This window comes from Pyrgilauda ruficollis, unplaced genomic scaffold (assembly GCF_017590135.1).
Source record: "Pyrgilauda ruficollis isolate IOZ18807 unplaced genomic scaffold, ASM1759013v1 scaffold69, whole genome shotgun sequence".
In the NCBI taxonomy this organism is placed as follows: Eukaryota; Metazoa; Chordata; class Aves; order Passeriformes; family Passeridae; genus Pyrgilauda; species Pyrgilauda ruficollis.
This window is the reverse complement of record NW_024528710.1, coordinates 1,198,301-1,221,566: the sequence shown is the minus strand read 5'-3', so window position 1 is coordinate 1,221,566 and position 23,266 is coordinate 1,198,301. Positions and strand designations below refer to the sequence as shown.

At 48.1% G+C, this 23,266-nt stretch overlaps 1 protein-coding gene across 1 annotated transcript in view; it reads left to right on the top strand.

The window, feature by feature from the left end:
- The first annotated feature begins 9 nt into the window (after positions 1 to 9).
- Positions 10 to 23,266, top strand: part of GALNT17 (polypeptide N-acetylgalactosaminyltransferase 17) — a 225,535-nt gene continuing 202,278 nt past the window's right edge. The window contains exon 1 of the mRNA XM_041484915.1: positions 10 to 305. Within this exon, the coding sequence (XP_041340849.1) occupies positions 68 to 305 (238 nt within the window). The 5' untranslated portion in view covers positions 10 to 67. The remainder of the gene's footprint in view (positions 306 to 23,266) is intronic.

Sequence of the window (23,266 nt, the reverse complement as noted above, 5' to 3'; positions counted from 1 at the left end):
GGCCGCCGGCCCGCTCCCATAGCCCTGCCGGCAGCGCGGCGGCTGGCGGGGCCCCTCGGGAAGTTTGATGGCTTCTTTGAGGAGAGTCAAAGTCTTGCTGGTGTTAAACCTGATCGCCGTGGCTGGCTTTGTCCTCTTCCTGGCCAAGTGCAGACCCATCACGACCAAGAGCGGCGACTCCTACCATGACATCCATCCCAGGGCAGAAGTGGCCAACTTGACAGCCCACGGCATCAGCTCCATCCAGGATGCAGTGCTGAAGAGGCTCTCGCTCCTAGAAGACATAGTCTACAGGCAGCTGAATGGTAGGAACAGTTCTGCTCTTTAATGCTTTCGGGGTATGGTCGGTGATGGTGAATCGATGCTCGGAGCAGGTGCCCGCCTTGCCTGAAGTTTGCATGACGGACCCCTGCTCTCCCCTCTGTTGTTGTGCAAACGGAGGGGAGAATCGATTTAGCATCTGATTTCCAAGTTCCGTGTATGTGCAAAGCTCGGGGTACCTTGCACAGAATGGAAGGAAATGGTAATAACAGAATGCTGCCTTTCAGATTTATAGCGCGGTCAGAAAATGACAGCGGCACGATTTCTGCATCAAACGAGCCGGGTGTGCGGCGGGTGAACACGGGTTGGAGCAGCGCAGGGTGTATTGATCGGGGGAATGGCTTTTACTCCCGCAGAGCTCGGTTTGGAAGAGGAGTTTTCAAATGGCTCAAGTGTGTTGCATCATTTGAGTGCAGAAGGTCAGAAAGCAAAAGGCACTTTCTCTAAGAAGTTAAGCAAACTATTCAGTATTTCCTATGGCTCAGCGCTGACAACTGCTAATTGAAATCTCAAGTAATGCTTCTCTTTATAGCACAGAAAAGGGATTTCTATTAGAATCTCACCAGGTTCAGTAGTTCAGAGATGTAGAAAGGGAATTTTAAAGATGCTGTGCAGGATGGAGAAACACATTGTAAAGATGTAAGAAATCCAGGTGAGGTATCTAATTAAAACACTCACTGTGGAAGCTGATTTTTTTAAAGTTGTTCCCCACAGATTCACAACTGGGGGTGTAATTTCAATCAAGGGTCTTGCTTATTGCTTCCAATCTCTGTAGCTTTAATCCCGGCAAGTTTCTGTGTGTTGGAATGAGCAGAGCTGGTGTTTCTGGCAGTGTCAGTGTGATTCCCTCTCCGAGTTTGAAATATAGAGCTCATGCCCCATTCTGTGCTGTGCTGAACCTGTGCAGGAGCTGGTGTGTGCTGTGTCTCGGTGCTGAGTCTGAGCTGTAGCTGGTGTCACTTTGCACCTAGGGGGAGAGGCAGGTGCAGGGATGCAGCGTGGCTCTCCAGGAGCACTTGGCTCAGGCAGTGGCTTTGGGGACAGCACTGAAGCACTCAGCTGAGGAGGAAAGTGTTACTGATATTCCTACTGTGTACACTTGCATGAGAAACCTGTCCTGCCTGTGCCTGGCGCTGTGAGATGCTGAAGTGGCACTGGTGAGTGATAAACAAAGGAGAAGCGTGAGAATAACGAGGAATAAGGTAGGAAGTTGAATGTTATGTGCAATCAAACTGTGAAATTGCCTGCTTCTGGATCCTGCTACGGCAGAAGTTTCCAGGAGGATTTAGGCAGTTATTTGGGCAATAACTGCAGCTCAAGATACGAGCCCTTATTCCAGGACATTGAACTAGGATAGGACAAGTGATCATGCAGCAGTCTGCCATCCCTGCAGACACAGGGTGAGCTGGGGTTATCACTTACTGCCCTTCTGTGGAGGTTAACCTGGGGCTCCCCACTCTGCCCTGCCCGGGGGGCTGCTCTTGGTGGTGGCTTGGGTTGGTGAGAGGGGCTGCAGGGGCAGGGACAGCTCGGTGCTGTCCCCGGGCTGCTGTGGGCACGGGCAGCGCTGTCTGGAGCCTGCTCAGTGCTGAGCAGCAGTCATGCACCTACACACCAGGGGAGGCAGAGAAGGAATAGATATGTTGGCATATCACAAACGTTTTCTCAGGGCAGGCAGAAAGCTGAGCACATAAATGTGACATCTTGTCTGGCCTCTACATCCTGGGGTGATTTATAGCAGCGCTGATCAGTCTGGCTAAAAAAATAGCTCTGGCACGGCGCTTATGTAACTTTGGGTCAAGTGTATATTTGGTACATGTGGTTTTGAGAGAAGCTCAGTGCTCTGAGGGGTAGCTGTGGGTTGTGTTTCAGCAGGCCTGGGGTTTACAGCAAGATGTGGGGGGGCCATCCCCACCCACCAGCACTGAAAGGAAACAGTCAGGGGCACTGGGACAGCCCCTGGGGCTGAGGATGAGGAGCAGCTGGATTGGTTTTCCTGCCAGGAATTTTCTGTGCTGGGATAAGTGTTCATCCTGGGCACTTGAGGAACACCTAAAATCTCCTGTCTGCTGGAAGTGTGCATTTGCTCACCATTTCTCTTTGATTTTTGTGCAGGTAGTTTTGTGCTGGTGCCTCACAAACCCCACTTCAGCTCTGGGCCAAGCTCCCTGACCAATGACACACTGAGAGATGAGAATTCTATTTTGGTTCTCAAAGATCACATTTCACTTGAAATCTGACCTGTGGTTTAGCAGCTACAAAATCATGGAATAAAGTTGTCTTGGTTTGAAAAGCCAGGTGTCTGCTAAGAAAGGCAGGAGCCTCCCCTGAAATGGAAAATGTAAACCCCCTCCCTCTGAATTATTATAATTTTCAAATTAAGGGGCCCTCAGGCAAAGATATGGGAGTAGGAATAACAGTTCTTTGTTAGGAAAATTAAAAATACAAATGCGATGATACAAAAAAAAAAGAAAAAAAAGAAAACTGCCCCATGGACAGCAGAGAACTGCCCCACCTCTGACAGATGAAAATAGAATACACACCCAGCTACACCTTTCAACCTTAGACAAAAGTATTATATATAGGGCAGCAAGTGGAAAGCCTGCACCTCACAGAGCACTGGGAAATGTTTAGCCAAAGAGAGAAGCTACAATCCGGTCTGGGTGCAGCCAGCTATGGATTTCTCCTGCATTATAGGACTTGGCTGGATTTCAGTGAGAGTTGAAGCCATCTTTAAGAACGTGAATGTCTTGAAAAGCTCCATTCTGTACAGATAAAATGAGCAATCACCATTGCTGTGGATTTGGTTTGTGAGTCATGTAGTGTAAAGCATATTGGAAATAACAGCTCTCGGTGCTACAGCAGCCCTCATGTTTTATGTGTATGTATTTATTTATCTCTGTAAAGGTTGGCCATAAAAACAAGGTAAACATCACTGCTTTGGCTCTGGGAAAGGAGGGATTTGACACAATCCTTCTGTCTGACTGGTGCTTCTCTGCCATGCTGTTCTGGAAATAACAGCAAGCTCTCTCTTACTCCTCTCTGGGCAAGAAGAGGTGTCCCAAAGGTGGCCCAATCTGTACATTTGCTTTGTTCTTTCTAAAAGTTGATTATTGCTCTTGAACTCGTTGCACAGGTTGTGTGGGGTTTGCTCTTTGCTGATCTAATTGATGGCTCCCACACACAGCGGTCCGAGGGTGCCCTTTGGAATGAAGGGCTTTGTATGTGTAGGCACTGATCTGGGAGTTCAGAGGATTTTTAATTTCTGCAGTCTCTTTTATGGATGGAATTCTCTTGTCCAGCAGATGTCCAGAGAAAGCTAATGGAGGTCAGAAATGAATGTGTGTATTTTACTCTGGGTGTTAACTACAACTTGTCTTTCTGATCCAAGCCTGGTTTTTTATGTGCTGACATTTACATGAGTACAAATTGTGATCCAGCTTATTTCCAACTTTATGGAGTTTTGCACAAATGAACTTTTCAGTTTGTGTTTACAAAGAGCGGGTTTCTGTGCTGTGTGACCAGGTGAGGAGCTGAAGGGAGCAGAGACTCAGAAGGGAGCATTCAGCATTTTCAGGAGCCATGTGCTGCTTCCTGGGAAGTACTGGGCAAAGTCTTCTCATTAGCTCATCTCATTCCTCTGGGGTTAATCTAGGAACCCAGTGATGACTATGAGGAATTTGAGAAATTGGGCATTTATAGGAGCCAGAGACAGCAAAGGTGGTCCAAGCTTTGAACATCCAGGTGGCTGGAGGGTGAGTGACGTGGCTTGAGGAAAGCTGGTGTTTGTGTCCAGTGTCCAAAGGTACTGTGAGACCCTCTCAGTGGGATGGGTCAGTAAATGGTGCTGCCATTGGAAAACAGGGATTGCAGGAGGGAGAGAACTCTCAACAAACCCTGGGTACAGCCATCCCCAGCACCTGCCCTGTCTGAGCATCTGGAAAAGGTGTGAGCAGATCACCTGTGCTGCTCACTGGGGACCTGGGGAATCTCCCAGGCAGCCACCTTCTAGCCTCTGTGTCCAGCAGAGGTCTGGCTCTTGGAGTAAAGCCTCCAAGCAGTGTGAAGGCTGGAAACTCCCTCTCTGGTGCTTTGGGTGCTGGTGGATAGGGGTGAATTCACAGCAGCAGCTGAGTCCAGTAAGTGCTCGGCTGCCTGGAAGCCAGCGTGACAGGAATGATGTGGCATCTGCTTGGCAGTGTGGAAAAATAGTACCAAAAGTCTGAACTTCAAGATAAATACTGGTAAGACAGAGAACAGAAGGGCATTGCTGACTCATCCAGAGCTCTTCTGTTAAATTTTATTTTGTGGTCTCTCAACAGAATAGTTTGGGTTGGAAGGCACCCTAAAGACCATCCAGTTCCAGCCCTCTGCCATGGGCAGGGATGCCTTCCACCATTCCAGGGTGCTCCAAGCCCTGTCCAACTTGATGTATAAGATCAGGGAGACTTAAAGCTATTTGCAAATTGTTGTAAAAGAGAGAGCAGTGATAAAGGAGTGCTGAAGTGAAGCTGGCCAGAAAAGGGGCGAACAGAGAGGGCTTCTTCCCCTGTGCTAAAGAAATGCACAGATTAAACTGCTGCTTTTACCAAATGTTAATGTTGAAAAGGAGCTTTACATTCCTTGGGGGTGAAATAAGCCTGTGTTCATTTTTTAAAGCAGTCTGCATCTGTGCTTTTGCACATGGAATAATGTGAACATGCTGAGGTATGGCCACGTGCATGCCAGCAGCCTCCTGTGTTCTGGCTGTGCTCTCATCTGCTTATCCAATTAAGAAATTAACTTTGGGAGGGTTGCATATGGACATGGAGGGCGACACTGAACCACAGCCCTCAGCACGGTGTTGCTATCCTTGTAAAGTGGCACTTAATTAACTTAAAACACTTTGGAGATATGTGGATTTGCTTCCCATAAGGATAAGATAATGCTTATCTGCTCTAACACTTATCATCCTCCAAACACATTACAAACTTAGCTAACCACTGAGTATAGAAATTATATATGTAAATAAGGCAGACTAAAAGTGGTTTTATCAGCATTTAGGCGAATGTAATAGCACTACACCCACAGACTGGTAATATTAAGGTTTTAACAGGTAGGTAATATATTAATTTAAATGCTAAGAAATTCCCTGATTAAGATAAATAACTAAGTGTAAATAATTGAGAGAAGGGAAAGGTGTTTGTAGGCAGAAGGGCTCAAACTATAATGATGTTATTGAGCTAAAATAGTTCTTTATACGAGCAGAGCCTTGGTGGGTGAAATCCTTTGATATAAGAAATGATGATGTGCAGATAAGGGATAGCACAATGGGGATGTAGCTGCTGTGTTAACTGATGGTTGTCACACAGCAGCTGGAATGCTCCTTCCCTGTCTGTCCCACTGCCAGGATGTTCTGAAGTAGAAAATAACTGTATTATGTAGGATGGCCTTTACATATTATATAGCAACTTAATGAAAATTGCCACTTTAACATTTAGGATATACCAAACAGATTTGGTTTCCGTATTCTTTATTAGGAATAATGAAAATTATGCATTCAGTACCTGCTTTTAGAAGTTCTCAGCCTAAACTTTCTCACAGCAGGAGAGAGGTCTGCACAGGCTCAAGGCACCTGAGAGCTGCTGCCTGTAAATTATTCTTAGCAGGTTCCTGAGAATTGGGTTTGATACTGATCAAGGAATGAATAAAGGAAGTACTTCTTAGAGAAATAATAGAGTTAAAAGGTGAAGCTTAAGAAAGACATTTGGAAGCATCTGGAAGCTCAGACGTTAATGTGACATTTAGTTTGCAACCCATTTGACAAGGAACTGATAGATAATTGTGGGGTTTGATGGTTGTTTGGCATCATGATCCAAATATTCCCTGACATTGACAATGAATGAGTAATAAGCCAGTAACACATTTGTCATGCAGAGACAACGCAGGATTCATGGGATGCAACAGCAGTGACCAGAATACAGTGACAACAGTGGTGTTTTAGTTTTGCATATTAATTCAGGCCTCTCTGAATGGAGAAACAACCTTCCCTGGCTGGTAGAATTCACAAAGGTATGTTAGATTTACACTGCCTATTTAGTTGTGCAGCTATGAGAAATATCTCCCCAGGGATACAAAACACCCAGGAAGGTGCTGTAATTATGTGAATAATAGTCCTGCTCGTCAGCCTCAGTCTGGATCAGGAGTGTCCTATTGTGTCTCCAGGGAAAGATACTTGGAGTTGGATTTATTTGGAGAAGCATGGGCATATAGAGGTGTTTCAGTGCCTGGAGGCTTCCAGCTGCCACTCCAGAGGGGAGGACCAGGCCCATGGTGTTTTCCTTGTGGGCTCCCAAAGCATCCTGGATACCCCAAGCCCTTTGGGATGGCAGCAGGAATTGCTGAGGAGCAGTCCTGTGCTTGCCATCTTGGAGACCTCCCTTCTTGACCAGGCAGGAGTGATGGATGAAGTTGGCTTTAGGCATGTGCTGTCCATGTGCCTGGATTCTGGGGAATCTTCTGGTCCATTCCAGGCCATCCTCCCTCCTTATCCTCTCCCGGCAGAGAGCAGGAGTTGCTGATCAGAAAATGCAGCCTGTGAGAAACCCACCTGTTAACAACAGCAAAGGGAAATGAGCCTGCTCAGGTAACCAAGGAGGTTTTACTAATTTTGTGATTCACACCACTAATCTTTGCCTAAAATGGAACATCTGCTCCAGATGTTGCTGGCAGGCTGCCACTTCCCAGCTCCTCAGACACGCCTGAGCTATGGGGTGTAGCTGAGGGCATTCTGCATGCTGATAGATTACATTTAAAGGAGAGGCTTATTTTTGGTAAGATGTCCTTATCAAAGTCTGCAAAGGGCTGTTCAAGCTGAATACTTGGAGTATTGACCCTCCTGTGAGTCAACAGCAGTGATTCAACTCCAGAAATGTATCAGAGCAGCATGGAGATTATTTTTCCTAAACAGTTCTGGGAGTACAAGCAACTGTATTTTCCAGCTCCCAGTCCCCATGGTCAGATTTGTGCTAGAAATTGTTGAATGCTTTACACCTTATAGCTACAAGCCTTGCTATTTCTGCCTATAAATCTAATAGCTATCGACCCACATTCTGACATCCCCTGACGGTTATCTAAAAATAATGCAGGAATGATGCAATGAGACGTAAAACTGTGAGGAGAGGGCTGTGCTGAGCCATCACAGCCTCCTCTGGGTGCAGCTCACGGCTCTGCTGCTCGGGTCCTTGGGGGGATGCAGTTTCCTGAAAAAGGAAGAAAATTCCTGGTGAGTTGGATAAAAATCACAGTTTGCATTTTCCTTTTTAAAATCTGATACTTGGCACTCGCTGTGTAATGAATCCCAGTTCTGTGATCCTGCCCTCCCAGGGATTCCTCCCTGGGAGTCACTCTGATCCCTGATACCCCAGAGAGCCATGCCAAGGGCTGTCTGCCATGTCCCAGCACTTGTTCTGCCTTGGAACAGGAAACACTGACAGCATCACCAGCTCTCTACTGTGGGAGTAATCTGAGAACTCTGCTTTAATGGATTTGTTAAAAAAAGGATCTCCCTGGGCTCTGTGACCCAGGCTGCTGTGCAGGAGCACCATTCTTCCTGCTGACAGGGAAAATGAGAGATCTCTGGAGCTCTGGGGCTGTGTCACACACAGTCAGTCAGCACATCTCACTCACAGCTGGTGGGCCGTGGTGCACAGGGGGATTTAATTCCAGAGCAGTAAAACCAATGGTGTGGTGTGTCAGTGTGGGATGACCAGGAGGGAAGGGGAATCCTTGGTCCCTCTCCCCTTTAGTACCCTTATTATGTGCAAGTGGAAATGACTTAGAATCACAGACTGGGCTGGGATGGAAAGGACCTTGAAGCCCATCCAGTGCCACCCCTGCCAAGGGCAGGGACACCTTCCACTGTCCCAGGCTGCTCCAAGCCCAGTCCAGCCTGGCCTTGAGCACTCGCAGGGATCCAGGAGCAGCCACAGCTGCTCTGGGTAACCTGAAGAATTCCTTCCCAATATCCCATGTAACCCTGCCCTTTGTCAGTTTAAAACCCTTTGGTCTTGTGTCACGTCCCATGGTTTGAGGTGTGAGTGCTCTCAGCACCTTCCTGGCTCTGGAAGGGAAGGCTCAGGCTGGGAAGAGCCGGGCTCTGCCATGTGCTGCCTCTGAGCATCCTTGATCCCTCTGACTGCATTCCCCAGCACCCAAAAGGGATACAGGACTTCCTTTGCTCCTGTCTCCTCTATGGAACAGCAGGGCCCTTCTGTGTTGATGGGCCCTGGAAATGCAGATTGCTGTTCCTTGGTGTCTAAGTGCTGACACAGAAAGCAGAAAGCCATTACAAGAGAGAAATCAGCAGTGGATTAACAGATACCAGCAGAGCCCCAGCTGAGTTATTCTGGGTGTTTCCTCGAGCTGCAGAGCCTCAGAGAGCCACACAAGGTTTCTTGCCTGCTGGTTGTCAGAATTTACTTAACCTTAGTTTTAATCTTCATTAGCTTATGCAGTATTTTGGGTAGGGTAATGGCCTGCCATTGTTGTGCCTGTTCTCAGAGCCTAAAGGTAAAGTGAGAAGGTTAATTTTTAAATAACAATTAGAATCTCTTCGTGGGTCTTTGCCTATATTACACTTTAAATGAAATCATGAGGGCACTCACGTTTGCACCAAATTACTGCTAATTCTTCCAAAGCAGTTGCTTGATCACACTTTACAAACACAAAGCAGAGGAGGAGAATAAAAAAGTGAAAAGCCATTTAATGAATTTTAAAGCTCGCTTCTATTTCATTATTGGTTTTTAAATTTTTGTTGACCTTTGTGTGTTTTTAGTATTTGCCACCTTCAGAGAGGTAGGCTGGAACACTGAATGCTTTAAATAGCTGGAAACATAAACCCCCTGTTCTGCTGGATTTTATTGCACTGTTTCCTCTTTGCACTGACAGGACAATAACAGTAATAACCATTATTTACACCATTATCCTCGTATAAACCATGTCGTGCCTTATCCTTTACTAAGTGTAGCCCAAACACCATAATGTGGGATTTCAGTTTGCTGGAAGTTGTTGCTCTTGTCATCAGGAGGGACTGGTGTCACGACTGAGGGCAGCAGGATCCAGCAGGAAAGGCTTGGGGCTCAGTTTTAACTCTGATGTTTTGTGTGATGCTCCACCAGTCACACAGAATAATATTAGGAAAAATATGTAAGTTAGGGATTTATGTTTCCTTATGTAGTACTGAAGGGATGTCTCAAGGACAGGAAGAGATGAGGTTTTTATGTGGGGAATGATATGAGAACAAAGAAAACCTTGCAGGCAAGTTTTGGTTATTTGAAGATACTTGGAACGGGCATTCCAGAGTGTGGAACAGCAAAAGTGAGGCAGGAGAGATGCTGGGTGTGCTTCTTCCTCCTTAGGGAATCCCAAAGAGTGGCTCAGGCTGGGCGGGAGCCCAGAGGTCCCTGGTGCCACCTCCCTGCTCAGGCAGGGCCATCCCAGAGCACAGGGCACAGCATTGTGCCCAGAGGGCTCTGCAGTATCCCCGCTGAGGGAGACTCCAGCCCCTCCCTGGGCAGCCTGTTCAGGGCTGGGCAGTGCCCAGGGCAGAAGTTCTGCCTCCTGTGCAGGGGCAGTTCCTGGGCTCAGTTCCAAGGGCTGGGCTGGAGCCTGGATGAAATGATTCCCCCTCCCTTAGGCTGTGACCTTGCCCAGTGGCCCTGGCTGGTTCCTGTCCCTGATATTCGATGCTATAAACCAGTGAGAAACAGGCTATTCCCAAACCACTTAATACAAATCATGCAGACTGGGGCAGAAGATTGGGTGGAGCGAGAATTAGACTTAAAGTTGTGTTAATTCCCCATCACTTTTGGATTTCAAACTCCTCTTGGTTTAAATCTTTAGTAATTGGTTATAGTGTGCTTTTATACTTTGTAATACTTTGTAATAGTTTTGGTTTTGTATCCCCTTATTCTCCCTAAATGATGTACCCCTTTTTGTACCCCCTTCCTCTACCTGTGTAATAATTCTCCTGTGTTGGGATCATCCCCCAAATCCCCGCCCTGGCTCTCTGTCAGTCACTCAGCATCCCATCCCTTCTATCTAGAACTTTCGGTCAAAGCCATCGAGTGATTAGTCCAAGGCCAGGGGTCAGCCTCCCTACGTATTATTTTATATGCTATCCCAAATGTCCATCCCTAAGGTTTCGTCCCTGAAGGGTCTTTATTGGTCAGCAAATGTATCTACCTTTGGTTTCCTCCCCCCCTTTAAAAATGTAACCTTGAGATTCCTTTGTTTCACTCTGAGCACGGCGCCCACTGAGGAGTGGGGCTCCCTGGGGAGCTCCGAATAAACCTTGGACTGGCCCCTGACTGCTGAGAGTCAGCCTTTTACTCTCTACCGATGTCTCCTTTGTCTCTTCTGCTGCAAAGGTGACCAGCCTAGCTGCCCTCAGTACCCTCGGGGCACCAGAGTGTGTCCCCCCGCTGTCGGTCACTTCAGGGCTGCCCCCGCTGTTTGCTGACCCGGGGCTGGCCGGGGTTCACTGGGAGGCACCCCCAGGGAGACGGAGACAGTAATTGATGATGATTACTGTGAAGGGAAGATGAAACAGAAAATGAAATAATAGAGTCATAGAATATCCTGAGCTGGAAGGGGTCCACAAGGATCATCCAGACCAGCCCATGGCCCTGCACAAGACACCCCAACAGTTAATAAAGCAATTATTAAAGGGACACACAGAGGGACCCTGGTTGTGGGAAGCTGGGGGAACCAGAATTTCAGTTTGGAGGAGCAGGTGCTGCTGGTGTGATGGGGGCTCTTTGGATAAAGTACCAGTCTGGTTTTCAGGCCCCTCAGGTGGAAGTCAGGAACAAACCTGCAGTCTGAGGAGAAATACATGATTGATTTACCCCATGGGATGACAGAGCTGCTCTCTCTGGCACGAAGGGAAGTGGTTCACATGTGGGGCTGTTTGCTCAGTGCTGTTAGGAGGGGACAGTGAGTGAGGTGCATCATGCAGGTGATTTATGGAGGGGCAGATGCCCCTCAAACCTCCTCTGTCAGGAGTGTTTGGAGGTAGTTCCTGCCTTTTTCAGTGTCTGACATGGGAGGAGTTGTGGGGTCAGGTCATATTGACTTGAGTTGCCTTTGGATCAAGCACTGAATCAATACTGACTTTCTGGGGGAGTTTAATCACTGTTCTGACAGACATGAAAGGGGCTAGGCAGTAAAATGGGATTTTACACTTTTATCAGTCTTTTCCTAGTAAGTTGCTAAACTTCCAACTACTAATTAATGCTGTGTCCCTTCCACGAATTTTCCTTCCTACTGATGCCGTCTGTTTGATCTGAGAGCAGCACCAGACCTTGCAAATTAGGGCTGCCAGCCAGGCTGCAGTGGGGACAGAGAACAGGAAGGAATAAAACTTAGACATTGTTATAGGTAAAAATTGATCCAGCCAATTAAATAAAAAATAAAATAGAATTTATTTGTCACCGATATACAGTCCTGACTGCCACCAATCAAAAAATAGCGCCGACCCTGGGATTGGAGCGGGCGAACTATGATCCAGCCTCTATCGCACCGAATCCCCCTGTTCACCACCGAGACCCAGCAGAGTTCAGTTTTTATACTCTTTTTCTTGCCCGCAGCAGAGTCCCTTTGTCCCCTCCTGGAGTTCTTCATATTCATGTAGTGTCTGTTCACTGTCCCGTACTGGACAAAGCCACGTCCGGGAATCGATGTGTATCGGAGCCCAGTTCCCGGAATCCTTCATTCAGATGTATGTTCCTTGGTGGTCCTGTCTGTCTGAGGTGGACATCTACATGGGCCATCATCGCCAGGTGTCCTCGGTCCTGCCATCGGGGAGTGCCCATCTCCTGTGTGAGCTGGGTTTTCTTCGTATGTTAGCAATGTACCTCCTTCCTGGCTGCGAGCTGTCCTGCATGGCAATCACCCCCTCCCTTCTGCTGGCATGATCTTACAGGTTTACTTTATATCACATTAATAAACTTATATTTCCAGCGCGAATTATCCCCTTATCTATAACAACATCACACTGGAGGCCTTCAGCGTAATTTATGCTCTTTGTGCAGCAGTTTGGAAAATCCTGGAATTCCCTTGAATGTCCAGCTCTGCATATCCAGGAACACCTAACTCCAATTCCAGAAATTCCAAAGGCATTTGATTTGGATATCTATATTTACTCCAAAGCTACAGACCTGGGTGGAGAATTTCTGGTATCATTTTATTCTGAGGCTGCCCAGAGTTTTCCAGCATGAGAAAGTGCTTTAATTTGTTTATTATTTTTCCATTTCAGTTAGACTGAGATAGTCGGATATTGTCAAGATCATGTTTGTCTTTAATGACATCAAACTGGTCCACATGTTTCTGGGAAAAATGTGTGAGAAGAATCACAGAATGTCCTGAGCTAGAAGGGATCCTTAAGGATCACCCAGTCCAGCTCCTGTCCCTGCACAGAAACCCCAACAATCCCACCCTGGGCATCCCTGGGAGCTCCTGGAGCTCTGGCAGCCTCGGGGAAGTGCCCATTCCCTGTTCATGTACCAAGAACAGGCACCATTGTCCTCATGGAGGGACAAAAGTGGCTATAAAGGGAAAATGAGTGAAGTGGTTGAACTGGCAGCTCAAACTGGAGCTGAGAAATCATGGGAGCAGAGAAGGGGGCAGATGAGGAGGCTGAGATGGGTGGGGACCTATGGAACTGAGGGATGGGGCATGGGATGGGACAGGGTGTCCAGTCAAGGAGCTGCAGTCCTGGGGCATCTCTGGTTTGCTTCAGGAATATTTGAATGTGTGCAGCTGCTTATTTTGTTGCAAGTAGTGGAAAAGGGCTTGCTGCAAAAAAAAAAAAAAAAAAAAAGTGTCTTTTCAACTCACTACTTTATGTATATTAAGTATAACTAAAAGGAGAGGTACTTCCAGAAGCCTTAGTGGCAAATGTAGTCCCTGAAGTTTGTTCTGGTTTGGTGATTCCAGTGTGAGCCTCGCTCAGGAGATGAGTGGGTGCAAAGCAGGGCAGGTGTTATTAGCTGTGCAAAGCAAAACAATACAGTTGCTGTGGAAAAATTACAGGGTTTGTGCTGAAGCAGATATTTAACCTTTGTTTTTACAACTCCAGAAATGAAGCAGTTTGTTTCTTAATGTGGGTTTAATGCTGCAAGTGTGTGCTGACTGGGTTTTCATGTGGAATTGAAGAGATGCTGGGCTATTAAAGTCTGGTTTAACGATCCCTCTTCCCATAACTCCTAATATTTGCCATTTACTAATTATGATGTTCCGAAGTAGTTTGCATTTGCAGTAGATGTTTTAAATGCTGTAGCTGTTTTAGTTTCAAGCTAACTGCTGGTGACTTTTTTTTTAAAGAAACATTGTGTATTGGTGATTTTTGGAGGCTGGCAGGAAGAGCTCACCTCAGACTGTTCCTTATTAGGAGGTTTTTGATGTCCAGGCCTCCAGTGGAAGCAGAATGAGAAGAGGCAGAGGGGCAGTGCTGGAGAACACAGAAGCTTTCTGTGAGCATTGTTTTGTGGTGTAAACTTCTGTGAGTCAGCGAGGGTGTGCCCAGGGGTGGCTGCTGTGGGGTCCCTTGTGATTGGGGATGTACTGCTCTGTTTGTTTGTGTTTTTAAATCCTTGGGATTTTCTGGCAGTTTTATAATAGGGGAAGCGTGTCTGTTTGAGAGGTCACAGCCTGGGCAGCAGCTTCTTAAAGGAGACTGTGGGAATGAAAAGGTCAGAGTGGTTCGTTCATGGCCCATTTTGCTGCTCCAAGGGACAGTGGGATGAGACAGGTGATCTCATTTAGGGCCCCTACAGATGTTGTGAGGACACTGACCTTGTGTGAGGTTTGCAGGGCAAGACAGCGACAGAGAGGCTTGGTGGCCCAGGGTGCCCAGCCAGGGTCACCCCCCCACAGCCTTATTGTGTGAGTGACCTCCCTGCACAGAGCTAAGAATGACTGAGAAGTGGTTAAAAAACCCCCCACTCGTAAAGTGTGAGTTAGGCTGGGGCTGTATTTGAAGGAAGAAGGAAATGAGCAACTCAGAACTATTGGGATGCTCTGCAAACAAGGATAGCCTGTTAGCTCAGCTGCCTGTTCCCTTTGCATGTTATTTTACCTTGTATTTTACTTGTGTTGGTTTTTTTCTTAATCCCGTTTCTCAACCACCTTCACTAGAGGCAACTCCAGCTGTGACTTGACAGCTGCTACTGTCTTCTCCAGCATGTGCTGCCAAAATCCCAGTTGATTCTGGGGCTGAAGGCACAGCGCTGTCTCTTTTCTGTATTTCTGCCTACTATGAAATCATACATATTAATATTAATCATGCTCTTTCCAAATTCAGAAGCCTCCAGGCCTATTGCAATTTTTTTTTAAATTTAGTTTCTGTCAGGTGTGCCCAGGCAGTAACAGGGCTTATGAGCCTGGCCCAGGGCAAAGCTTTGGGGTTGGGTGGACGAAAGTCTTGAACTAAAACCTTAAACTCTTAAGGAAGCTTGAGTGCGGGTGAAAACTTGGAGTACACTCTCTCCACCTGGCATTCTGTGAAATAATTCTGTGACTTGGGGCTGTGGTGCCAGGGGTGGGATGTGCTGCATGTCCTCGTGCTGAGCATTGGGTGTGATCCTCCACACACCTGCTGTGGGAACCTTGAACTGAGCTCATTTCCTGCTGATTTTAGTGCCAGGCTCCCTTCCTGCACTCTAGAGAGCAAAATGCTGCTGCTCTTGGAGGCAGAGTCTGACCTGCAACCCCTCCCAATCCCTCTTCCAAAAGTATTAGAACAGGAAGAGAGATTTTCCCCTTCTTGCCTGCTCCTTCCTTGGCAGTTCTCACACCTCCATGCTGAGCCTTGGCTTAAAGCCTTAAGAGCTGAAACTCAAGAAGTTGGGGAGGGGGAAAAAAAAGCTGATCGAGGAATCTTCTGCCTGGATCAATGGAGCAAAAGAACAGGCTGAAGTTGCACAATTGGGAGTCGGGAGAAGTTTGCTCATGTGCTGTGTCAGGAGCTTGTACAGGCGATTATCTTCAGAGGTGCATAAGGCAAAAGCTTTTCCAGTCTAAGGAACTTCCTTTTTACTTGAGTTTTAAAATGCTGATTTTCGTTTATTTTTTATAACAAAATTGCTGATAGGGGCATTCAAGTAATAATGAAATTTTGTGGTTCATTTTCTTTGACTTCTTTTTTAGATGTCACTACATAAAACCTTTCCAGTATTTGCCTCCTGTGACCACTGGGATTCCTTTTCCTGCCTTTGGTTGCATTTCCTGCACTCTGCACACTCAGTCCTGCCAGACCCCCAGAGCTTCCCAAAAGGAGCTGGGCAGGAGCAGCCTGGGGTGCCCAGCCTTGGAGCAGAGCTTGGCTCCCCAGGTGTTCTTTTTCACCTGTTCAGTGACCAGAGCTGGAATTGGGAGCAGCAGGAACATGTTCTGTGTGTGCACGGGCACAGCTCAGGAATTTCGTTGTTCCTTGAATATTGCCTGTTCTGTGAAGCCAGGCTGGGAGATCTGGGAGTGCTCACCTCCAGAGGAGAAGGCTCCAGGAAGAGCTCAGAGGCACCTCCAAAGCCTAAAGGGACTCCAGGAGAGTTGGAGAGGGACTGGGGACAAGGGATGGAGGGAAAGGACACAGGGAATGGCTTCAAATGGACAGAGGGCAGGGATGGATGGGATACTGGGAATTAGGAATTGTTCCCTGGTAGGGGGGGCAGGCCCTGGCACAGGGTGCCCAGAGCAGCTGTGGCTGCCCCTGGATCCCTGGCAGTGCCCAAGGCCAGGTTGGGCAGGGCTTGGAGCAGCCTGGGATAGTGTAAATTATCCCTGCCCATGGCAGGGGTGGCACTGGATGGGCTTTAAGGTCCCTTCCAACCCAAACCATTCCAGGATTCTGTGAAAGCACTGGCAGGGTTTAAAACTGCAGCCCAACCTGTACATTTTTCTGAGGAGTGGGCCCTGCCTGTATCCCTTTGTGTGGAGAGGCTGGGAAAACCCAAGGAACTCTGGTTCCATCATTGCAGGTGTAAGCTCTGCTCTTTGCAAGGATTTCAGCAGGGCTAGGATCAGGCTTTGCTCCTGAGCTTTGTTAATTGCCAGTACCAATTGGAATGCTCTGTGCTAGGCTAACGTAATAAAAAGGTAGGGCCTAATTTTCAGACTGAAATTGATGTAAGCTGAGCTTCTCTCATGTGAGTCCCTTGAGCTTTTTCAGTCTAATTCAAGAGATTTTTTTTTTCTTCCTTCTTCCCCTTGCTAGGTCACGAAGAGCCTTTGTATTCCATTTGCATTGTGTTACCTGTCAGGGCTTGTAGCTGTGGGCCACATTCAGAACTACCTGGAGGGCAGGTACCTTCCAGCTGTCCTTCATTTCTGTGCCTCAGGTTGGCTTTTCTCACAAGTACGGACACTTTCATATTTATACCCGTGACAGAAATAAATTAAATTAGTCTGAAATCACCCTTTGCTCTGACAATGCTCTGCACTTTCCTTACATTAAGGAGATAAGAAGACGAACAAACCTGCTTTGAAGATGAGCTGATTTCCATAGCAGGCAGAGTGACCTACTTAAAGGGAGAGGGGGAGCGAGTGGTGCTGGAAGTGGGCTCTTTATTTATTTATATAATCTCCAAGTGTCTGTGTCAGCTCCCCTGGCTGAGCCCTCTCCTGACACTCACCTGGCAGCGACAGAGAACGTGGAGCTGAGCGAGCACCGTTTGTCCCACAAGGATCTCCTGTGTGTGACCAGCCTGGCATTGGAGGCTCTGGGGAGGTGACACCATTCACACTTTTGGGAATTTAGGGAATGCTCATCTTGGCTTCACCTTGTGGGAAATCTGCCAGGTTGCCTCTCTCAAATAAAGGGGAGCAGGCACCTCACTTTGGGGTCTTGAGGGTCATGTTCAGAGCACAGGAACATCCCTGTGGGGAATGGCCAAAGGGCACTAGAGATCCAGGGATGCCCCAGGGGATGGGTTGGAGCAGCAGGTGGGTGGTGAGGTGTATTTGCTCCTGGTTTTGCACACTCCTGGTTTGGCAGCCAGGTGACACAGGGAGTCGTGTGTGTGCCATCCAATGGACACAGCCTGGGTGGGTGTGGGTTTTGTGGCCTGTTCTCTGTAAAATGGGCTCTCTTAGTGATAACCTGTCTTTGACTGGGATCAGGTGCCACCCTAGGGGGAGACCTAACTCTGCAGAGCAGTGTCTGCAAGGCCACTGCTGTCCCTGGGGTGAAGTCATTGGGTCACAGAATCATCACAGTGGGGTTTGGGGACAAAGGGACTTAAAGCCCCTCAGCCCTGGGGTCCTGCTGTGGGCAGGGACACCTTCCATTTTTTTTTCTTCCTTCTTCCCCTTGCTAGGTCACGAAGAGCCTTTGTATTCCATTTGCATTGTGTTACCTGTCAGGGCTTGTAGCTGTGGGCCACATTCAGAACTACCTGGAGGGCAGGTACCTTCCAGCTGTCCTTCATTTCTGTGCCTCAGGTTGGCTTTTCTCACAAGTACGGACACTTTCATATTTATACCCGTGACAGAAATAAATTAAATTAGTCTGAAATCACCCTTTGCTCTGACAATGCTCTGCACTTTCCTTACATTAAGGAGATAAGAAGACGAACAAACCTGCTTTGAAGATGAGCTGATTTCCATAGCAGGCAGAGTGACCTACTTAAAGGGAGAGGGGGAGCGAGTGGTGCTGGAAGTGGGCTCTTTATTTATTTATATAATCTCCAAGTGTCTGTGTCAGCTCCCCTGGCTGAGCCCTCTCCTGACACTCACCTGGCAGCGACAGAGAACGTGGAGCTGAGCGAGCACCGTTTGTCCCACAAGGATCTCCTGTGTGTGACCAGCCTGGCATTGGAGGCTCTGGGGAGGTGACACCATTCACACTTTTGGGAATTTAGGGAATGCTCATCTTGGCTTCACCTTGTGGGAAATCTGCCAGGTTGCCTCTCTCAAATAAAGGGGAGCAGGCACCTCACTTTGGGGTCTTGAGGGTCATGTTCAGAGCACAGGAACATCCCTGTGGGGAATGGCCAAAGGGCACTAGAGATCCAGGGATGCCCCAGGGGATGGGTTGGAGCAGCAGGTGGGTGGTGAGGTGTATTTGCTCCTGGTTTTGCACACTCCTGGTTTGGCAGCCAGGTGACACAGGGAGTCGTGTGTGTGCCATCCAATGGCCTGGGTGGGTGTGGGTTTTGTGGCCTGTTCTCTGTAAAATGGGCTCTCTTAGTGATAACCTGTCTTTGACTGGGATCAGGTGCCACCCTAGGGGGAGACCTAACTCTGCAGAGCAGTGTCTGCAAGGCCACTGCTGTCCCTGGGGTGAAGTCATTGGGTCACAGAATCATCACAGTGGGGTTTGGGGACAAAGGGACTTAAAGCCCCTCAGCCCTGGGGTCCTGCTGTGGGCAGGGACACCTTCCACTGGGCCAGGTTGGCTGGTGTGCATCTGGATCAGAGTGATCACAGTCATACCAGCCATGGAAGTGCATCCTTTGTACCCTAAGAGCTGATGTTCCTGTCCCTGTGGGTTTGTGACCACCCCTCACTCAGGTGCTGAGGGCTGCTGTGCCCTGCCAGTGCTGCTCCCTGGGCTTGTGTCTCAGCTCCACTTGCATCACCTGCAAAATAATTTCTAAATCCAGAGTTGGTACAGCTCAGGCATTGTAAGAAACTGTGATGATCTGAGCTTTCCCAGGCCCAGAACTGATGGACACTCCTGCTTTTCCAGGGTGATGTCCTGAGTGTCCAGGCTGCTTGTTGGAGCTGCTGGCTGGGACAGTCTGCTCTGAGCTGAAGGTGTTTATGTAGAGATGAAGATTTGTTCATTTAGGCAGAGAAGCACTAAAAAGTTTTCTTTGCCTACCCTGCAGAGGGACAAATATTTAGCAAGAACAACGTGTGTCTGATTGTCTTAGCCTGAAAACGCCTGCCCTGTGGGTAGCTGGGCTTCACTGGAGCCATGTGCTGAGCTAACAAAGCCCCTCAGGAATTCGGTAGGATCTGGGAACTAAGTTAAAAATTAAGCACTGACGAGTAGGTGAAAAAAGCCTGTTCAGAGTCACCTCAGGGCATTAGTGCTCCTGTAACAACTTTGTTCTGTGCCATTACTGTCCCCTGTTGCCTTTTAATAACATTTCTGTTTCTCTGAGTCAAAACTCAGCTCCTCTAGACTTCCATCCTTCACTAGAAACAGCAAATCTGTGAAGTCTGGAGGAAATCTGTAGCCTGCTTTAAGTAACATTTGTAAAAAATAAGTTTATTGGCTCAATGCAGGGAGGAAACCTCAATAGCCTGAAGAACTTCTATCCATGGAGGGTGGCAGAACTCTGGAACAGCTGCCCAGGGAAGTGGTGGAGTCTTTATAGACATTCCAAACCCACCTGCTCTGGGTGGTCTCCAGAGGTCCCTTCCAACCCCAGCTATTCTGGGATTATGTGAAAATGTGTGAATATCTGGGAGGCTGCAATGAGGAACCCTGTCTTGGTGGGGTTTTTTTCTATTCAGCATTGCAGAGTTCACCTGTCCTCGAGCCTTTTTCCCAGGGTGGAAAGTCCCAGTTTATTTTCTCATCTATAAAAACACATTTTTAAAATCTTGCTGTCCTCTTGCTTTGAGTTGCTACATTTTTTCTCTCTCTCTCTCTGTTTGGCTTTTCCTGGAGCTGCCCAGAGCTGCACCCAGCAGTCTGGTGGGAAAGGTGTCTGAAATAAGAGTGGGATGTTTGGGCCAGACATCAGCAAAATGGCACCAGTAATTGCTGGACATGCAAAGACATTCCTGTACCTGTAACTCCTGCTAGTGATGCAGGAATTGCTGTTAACTCCTGCTCTTAAAGTGGTCCAGGGCTCAGATGGACAGGACAGTGTCTCATGGAAATGAACCTGAATGGCTTCAGTGCCTCCTTGTCCCACCATCTTTCTTGTCCAGAAGGAAAGGCTGGAAGATGTTCCAAGTCCTTCTGCTGCTTAACAAGGTCTGTAGAGCCTCAGAGCCTCAGAAAATCAAAGTAAACTCTGAAACCTGAGCCCAGAATGACACAGACTTCAACCACTTGTGGAACTCTAGGCCATTAGTGTTATCATCATCAGGATTTCTGGAGTTCTTAGGAGCTGCACCCCCAAGAGTGTGTCTTACCTGTGGTCAGTGGGGTTGCAGAGGGACTTCCCCCCTTTTCTCTGAGTGTGCACCTTGTGGAAGTTTGGAAGCTCTCTCTGAGCAGAGCTCTGCAGGTCTGTCCTGATGCCAGTCTCCATCCTCAGCTCTTCTCTTGCTCAGTGGTCCTTGCAGCTTTTCCAGTCCCACATGCTGGACTCTGCTGCTGATGCCAGACAGCAGCAAAGCTGTGATTTATTTTTGGGAGCAGTTGTATTTAATGTGTGTGTCGATAGGATGTACTTCAGATCTGCGTGTCCTGACACTGGAGAGTGTAAACAACCCAAACAGAAATGGAAAACCTTTTACAGCCTCCTTCTGTGGCATTAAAATGAGTGCTGTCTATGGGAGGAATTTAATGATTCCTTTCAGAAAGATTTATTTTGATATAATATTTTAAAAAGCTCACTTTAATCTGCTCTACTGTTGGAGAGCAAACAAGACAATGCCTTCCCTAGACATTTTGTCATTTGATTGAACAGTAAAACAAGTAAGTTCTGTTAAAAATCTAATTTTTGCACAGCACTTAGAGAATTATATAATTAAGAACTACCAATGCAGTCATTCAGGCATAGCCCTGGGTGGTCTGTTAGAGGGTTGTAAAGTGCAGGGGAGTGTTTGATGTCCATGACTGGAGTTTCAGGGTGGGATTCAGCACTGGGGACTCTGCCCTCAGTGCTGGCCCCAGTCCCCGTGCTGTCAGGTGATGGTCAGGGCCAGGTTGTCACCCTGAGCCCCTCTCGGGGCTGCAGAGCCTCTGCACGAGCCAGCCCCAGCCTAAGCTGCAGAGGGTTGATGCTCCAGGATGCAGAGATAACCCCTGCTGCTCCCAGGGTGGGGCTTTTGTCTGCTCATCAGTCTGGTGTTAACCTGCCAGGGCTGTCAGAGCCTGCAGGAAGATGGAGTGGGAAGCAGTAATTCCTGCAGGGAAGCTCTGTAGCTCTGTGTATTCAGCAGTGTCCTGGTGGGATGCAATGAGCTTGCACCATGTGAAAACATCTGCAGGCAAAATATTGTTACACTGGCAGTGTCTGCCCTGCCCAGAGAAGGGTCCAAAAAGCTGCTCATGTTCACTGCAGTGGGGGCAGGGAGAGGTTGGGAAGGGCAGGATATTCCCAAATATCCAAAGCTTGCCAGTTCCCAAAACAGGATGTTTTCTACTCAACAGAAAACCCCTTGAGAAGAGAGAGGGAAGTCTCTGGCTCATGGCAGGATTAACTCTGGGAAAGGCTGTCCTGAAAACAGGGCTTGGGGATTGGTACAGACTGGGGAATACCTGCAGAGAGAATCAAAGCTGAAAGCTGGTTTTTCCTTCCTTGTTACAGAGCTGTCTTCAAATAGGTGGTGAAGGACAGCTTAGATTTCAGAATTGTAGCCTCTTGCCTGGAGCTGAAGGCAGTTTGCTGTGGATGATGGCTTTGGGTGAGTGGGAGCCTTTTCCAAGTGTTTATGGCCCTCAGCTAGCAGTGCCAGCACAGCAATCTGGGATCAAAGGTACCCAGGGCACTGTGGGACACTGGAGCTGCTTCCATGTCACAGCTGGACTGAGGCACTGGTGAGGTCTCTCCTAGGGTGTGACGCACATCTGGATGAAGAACCCCCGCATCTGAACCCTCGCTGTGGGTCAGCAGGTCCTTTGCCTCTCACCATCACTCAGTTCAGTTCTGCTCTGTGGTGAGATTATAAAATACAAGGATTAAGCCTGGGCTTTAAAACCTAAAGCATTCCTGTTATCAGCTGCTCTGTGTGGATGGCACTGGACAAATGAAGCTGCTGCTGAATGCCCAGAGTTCTGTCCTCAGGGCTGGGGAGCTGGCAGGGCTCAGCCCCAGGGAGACAAAATGCACAAACAGTTGAGCAGGGATCATGACAGTGTCCTTTTTGAGACATGCTCATCTGAGCCATAGGATAAAGACATTCCCGTGGGGGTGGCAGTGCAAATCCAGCCAGTGGAGCTCTTGGATGCAGCTGTGGGAGAGGGAACAGATGGGCCCTTGTGTGCAAACTGAGCGTGTTCCATGCCCGTCTGTTGTGGGAGTGCAGCTCCGAGAGTGCCAGGCCCTGAAAAGCCCTGGAAATCATCTTTTCTTCAGGAAATTAATTAACTAGATGTTTTTCCTAATATGTGTGGACTGACAATTTGTGCTGTTGCATGTGGAGCTTCTGCATCACTGAACCTTTTGATTCCCTTCCTCTTGCTCCAGTGAAGCTCCTGTAAGCTCCTGTAAAGCTCCTGCAGTTCCCCTGGGCTGGGAGCACTGCTGCCTGCAGCCCCGGCTGCCTGCCAGAGCACTCAGCCTTTCCTTGGGTACATATTAACGAGACTTCACACCTTCTGAAGCCCTGGGATGGATAAAGAGTCACAAAATGACTGAGACACCTTATCTTGGTGAGGAGAAGGGTTGGATGCCGCCACTTCCAAAGGGTCAGAGCCACTGGGATGTCCCTGGGCTGTGCAGGCTGGGGCTGCTGGGCAGGGTGTTTCACCTGGACCTCTGGAAGAAGGGAGGGCAGTTTTAAAGGCTTTACTCTGGAAGAAGCTGGAGCCAGAGAGAACATCTCTCTTAGGAGCAAGAGGAGGAGCAGGTTTGGATTTTGAGAAGAAATCGTTGTGTGATGTTTCTGCCCTTTAAATGGTCTGAACTGCACCTGGTGCAGCTGGATGGGACCTTGCTGAGGTGACCTCCCAAAGAAACAGTGGGACTGGTGTCCCCAAGAGATCCCAGGGCCAGCAGGGGGGACTGACACCACTCAGTGCCTCCTGTGCAGGGAAAGGGGCACTGGCAGCTGA